This window comes from Odontomachus brunneus, unplaced genomic scaffold, assembly GCF_010583005.1.
Source record: "Odontomachus brunneus isolate Ranch 3 - 2012 unplaced genomic scaffold, Obru_v1 Obru_scaffold_191, whole genome shotgun sequence".
Taxonomy (NCBI): domain Eukaryota; kingdom Metazoa; phylum Arthropoda; class Insecta; order Hymenoptera; family Formicidae; genus Odontomachus; species Odontomachus brunneus.
In genome coordinates this window covers 430,261-434,661 of record NW_022639641.1, presented here as the reverse complement: position 1 = coordinate 434,661, position 4,401 = coordinate 430,261, and the positions used below count along the sequence as shown (strand labels likewise).

At 53.1% G+C, this 4,401-nt stretch overlaps 1 protein-coding gene across 20 annotated transcripts in view; it reads left to right on the top strand.

Annotated features, from left to right (window-relative positions):
* The window catches only part of LOC116851799 (ephrin type-B receptor 1-B), a 136,101-nt gene that overhangs the window by 81,441 nt on the left and 50,259 nt on the right, over positions 1–4,401 (top strand). For all 20 annotated transcript variants that reach the window (XM_032831610.1, XM_032831605.1, XM_032831602.1 and 17 more), the window contains exon 3: positions 988–1,067. In XM_032831610.1, coding sequence (XP_032687501.1) covers positions 988–1,067 — 80 coding nt within the window. The remainder of the gene's footprint in view (positions 1–987; positions 1,068–4,401) is intronic.

The window sequence follows — 4,401 nt, the reverse complement described above, 5'->3', positions numbered from 1 at the left end:
AGGGAGGGGGAGAGAGAGAGAGAGGGGGGGAGGGGGAGAGAGAGAGAGAGAGAGTAGGAAGGAAGGACGGACGAGTGCCAAGGCTCGAAAAGAGAAAAAGTGCAAGAGATACAAAGAACGTGATACGAAAAGAAGGGAGAGACGAATGGACGGAAAAGAGAGAGGAATGCGCCGGGTGCGTAGAAAAGAGGCGAGAACGGAACGAGAAGGCTGAAGAGAGGAGCGACGGATCGACGAAACGAAGAGAAGGAGAGAGAGAGGAGCTTCGAGGGTTGGTAGCCCAGACCCGGTCGATACGACCACTACCACCAACATCACCGCCACCTCCACCACGGCGAGCGTCATGCAGGACGTAGCGCGCAACCTGGTCCCTACGCGTATGCACCGATACACAACGGGATCTTGCCGTTTCTTCTTGCCGACCGTCCGTGTCTCTCTTTCTCTTTCTCCTTTTCTCCGCCGTATACTCATCTCTCGATACTTTTTTTTCACCCTTCGCAACACGCTCTCGAGAGTCCGCCATCTCTGAGAGGGTGCGAGCTTCCGTCTCTCTTCGACAGGTTCATTTCTTCGCGATAACTTCGACATGCGCTTATTATCTTTCCAACTGTTGGAAGTAGATAAGTAGACAAGCGGACGAGCGCGAGCGTAGCTTTAATTTGACGTCATTCGTCGTGTTGTGTGCGCAACGCGCGAAACGCCGCTATTATATCTGGCAGGTCTCACGATTACGTGCAACGCAACTGTGGAAACTGTATTATAGAGTGCAACAGCTAGGTGACTTTTTATAACGACCTTTTGTAAATTTCACAAGACGTTACTTAATTTTGTAATTTATAAACAGAAAAAGTCGTAAACAAGTCGTCCAGTTATACTTTTCCAGTTATACTTACTTTATTACTTTTACTTTATTACTGAGTCGTCGCCGAAGTTGCGACCACGACGTCGATCGCGTGTACTCAAATCACGTTTTCCTTCTGATTGCAGTTGTTCTCTTGGACACAACGACGGAGGAGAAGCTCGACTGGACGAAGTACCCGTTTGGACCGCAAGTCAGCACTTCTGGCGTAAGTACAGAGAATTTCTTTTTTTCCCAACCGAGCACTCCAGCACAGAAGGGACCGCATTGTTCCCGCTTTTCGCCAAAAATTCTCACTCCCCGCTCGACACGTAAGAAGGTAAAGGCAAAGAGCTACATCCTCGAGTCGTCGTCGTCGATTCACCTGGAGTCTCCGCGTGGCGTCGTTGAAAGTATCCCGAAAGTAAGTCCCGAAGTCGTGGCTCTTTCTCCGCGGCGCGACGCGAAGGAACAATTTCTTAAATATCGCGAATTTCCCCGGAAATATTTCACGTGCCGGCAGTAGCACCGTGGAATTCCCGTCGGCGCAGGAATTTCGCCCGCGCGCGCGAGCGTGTGCGGCATCCTTTTCCACCGGGCAAAGGAGGAATATTAAAAATGTCTCAAACATAAATTAAGACTCGTGCGCGCGCGCAAGGTGGTCGGTACGCTCCACGGTTCAAGAGCGGCCCGAAGCTCTTTCTCTCTTTTTCGCTCTCCTCCGGCGATCGCAACAAAGGAGCGCTTAGACGGAAAAAAAATTCCAGGACTTCCCGACATTTTCTTTCCTCTCCCTATCCCTTCCTCCCTCCCTCTCTCTCTTTCTCTTCTCTCGCGGAGCAGAAATCTTTTGGAACTCGGCTGGACCGGGTTCCAGGGGTACCAGAAGCACTTTATGGTCTCGGTGCGCCGCGCGGCATACGTGGGCTCCCGCTGGCCGGTGCGCTCTCTGGGCGCCATGTTTGTTTTTCAGTTGTTAAGCGCGCAGCGGGCCACCAGACAGGTTTAAATCAGCCTCCACCTCCCTTCGTCTCTTTCTCTTCTTCTTCTTCTTCTTCTTCTTCTCTCTCTCTCTCTCTCTCTCTTGTCTCCTGATTCTCTCTCCTCCAGTATCTCCTCCCGTCTCTCCCTCTGCGTCTCCCTTGCTTCGCGCTCTTCGAGCAAACCGTACACACCGCTCTCGGTCCATGAGTCAGGTCCGTCCGGGTAACAAATTGCTTTTTGTTTGAACGGACAAATTAGTGATACGGCCGCACTCTCCGGCTCGCGCGAGGTGCCAGCCGAAAAAGGCACCGAGGGAGGGAAAAAGGGACGCCCAGTGGTTTATTTAAACGTCGTAAAGGCATCGAGAGAGAGAGAGAGAGAGAGAGAGAGAGAGAGAGAGAGAGAGGGAGGAAAAGATAGGTGGAGAGACAGAACGCGGGGAGTTTCTCGCGCCATCAGGGACATCCTTCTCGTGACCTCACGTAGGTGTCGGGCATGCGGATGCCTCTCGTTCGGCTTCGACTCGATCGTCTTGCGACGATAAACTGGCGGCTCCGACTTTTGCCACGGCTCGGTCGACTCATCGAATTCCTCGACAGTCGTCGTTACCCTCGTTACACTCCCATTTCATCGGCCGTACTGACACTTACACTCCCGCGGGCGCTGCCATTGTCTAACCGAGTAACTTCGCGCGAGGCAGTCTTCCGGAAGCAGACTTCGAAAGTCCCTCGTCATCGCGGAGCTTTCGTAAAATCTCTCGCCACAAAGGTTGCTGTTGTTGAAATAGCGGTGAGGTGACCCCGATCACCGACGGACGGACGTGCGAAGGAGGTAGACAGGCGCGCGCGCGCGCGCGCGTAAGACGGATCAAAAGTATCGTCGCGATCATTATTTTCATTCGAGCGTCGATAAACATTTTCTCGCGATTGGGCGCGAGCGAAACCGCACACGCTCGTGCGTGCATACGTGCCCTCCTTTTTCCCTACGATCTCTCCAAGTGTCGATCATTAGTGTCGCGCCGCTAATCGACCGGCGTAACGCTCTGTTTGAAAAGGTTCTTTGAGGCTGCTGTTGATTTTTCTGGGTGCTAAACGTTCGACGCGCCTCCTCCTGCTCGTCCGCCTCCTCTTGCCCTTCGGACGAAACAGTCGGGAGGAGGATGCGTCGGCGGGCCGCGCACGGGAGCTTCATTTTTTATTCCTCCTATTCCAGAGTGACCCGAAAAAGAGCGTCCTCGTCCTCTCGTGTTCACTTCGCACCTTCCGTCCCATCTCACCGCTCGCCGGAAGTGCTACGTCCAAATACGCGCTCGCTCGTTCTTTTTTCTCTCTCTCTCTCTCTCTCTCTCTCTCTCTCTCTCTCTCGATGTCTATCTCTCCCGCACGTTTCCTTCTCGGGCGCACGTGCTCCTCATAAAAACAGCGCGATGTTAGTTACACCTACGGGACCTTTAAAGTTCCTCCCTTCCAATGTCGAAGGTCCGTCTTCTCGCCGCGCGTTTGGCGCTAAGTGCGGCTGTCCGTTTCTCTCCGTCGGCTATTGACACCGCCGTTCCCGTATCAGGCAAATAGAGTTCAGACAGATGGTCGCGTTTAGCGTTGTCTTAAACCGCTGAAGCGTCCAGCATACCAGATACCGATGTGATCCTCCGAATATCGTATTTCCAGTTATTGCTTATCGATCGTCAACGATCTCCTCTTTCTCTCCCCCTCTCTTTCCTTCCCAATCCCGACGAAACTCCAGCTCGGAGTGCCCACGTCTTCCTATTTCGTCGATCGATCGTCGTCGAGCGGGCGACAAGATTTGTCCATTGCCCGACAGTCATAGATGACAAGAGAGAGAGAGAGAGAGAGAGAGAGAGAGAGAGAGAGAAAGAGAAAGAGAGCCAGGGACAATGTCCATTTCTAGCTCGTGGAATTCACACATCACACGCACTCCTCTGCCACGTCGCACGTCGGGAAATGCGTGTAGAGCGCGGGCCATACCGCTGAAATCCTCTTAGCCTCCAGAGTCCAACGGCTTGATCCGCTCCCGAGCGACCCTCCCCGGAGGGAAGTGCACCTTCGCCGTCTGAGAGCGAGATCGATAAAAACGAGAGTGTTTTCACGACTCACCCCCGCCGCCGTTCTCCTACGTGGCGACCTAATCAGTTTCTTCGGACAGAGATTAGCGGCGCTCTCACGCACGCCATTAGCTTCGATCATACGTGACAGGAAATTTATCTCCGCGGATGAGTGATTTAGTTGGAAAGTACCCGCGGCTCGACGTTAATTGAGTAGCGGCGCTTCACCAAAACGCTTGCAGACCCACGCGATTTTCTCACGCTTTCCGAGAAAGCGGCAATTTCGCGCGCGACGAGCAAAAGAAAGAGAGAGTGTGTGTGTGTATGTGCGCTTGTCTCCGAATGAGTACACTCGATCTTCCTCGAGATGCGTGCTTGTCGATTAGGACATGCGGATATCTCGTAATTCTTCATTAAGCGCGGCACACAGGCAGAAAGGCGGAAGTAGGAGAGAGTCCTTCGTCTCTCTCTCTCTCTCTCTCTCTCTCTCTCTCTCTCTCTCTCTCTCTCTCTCTCT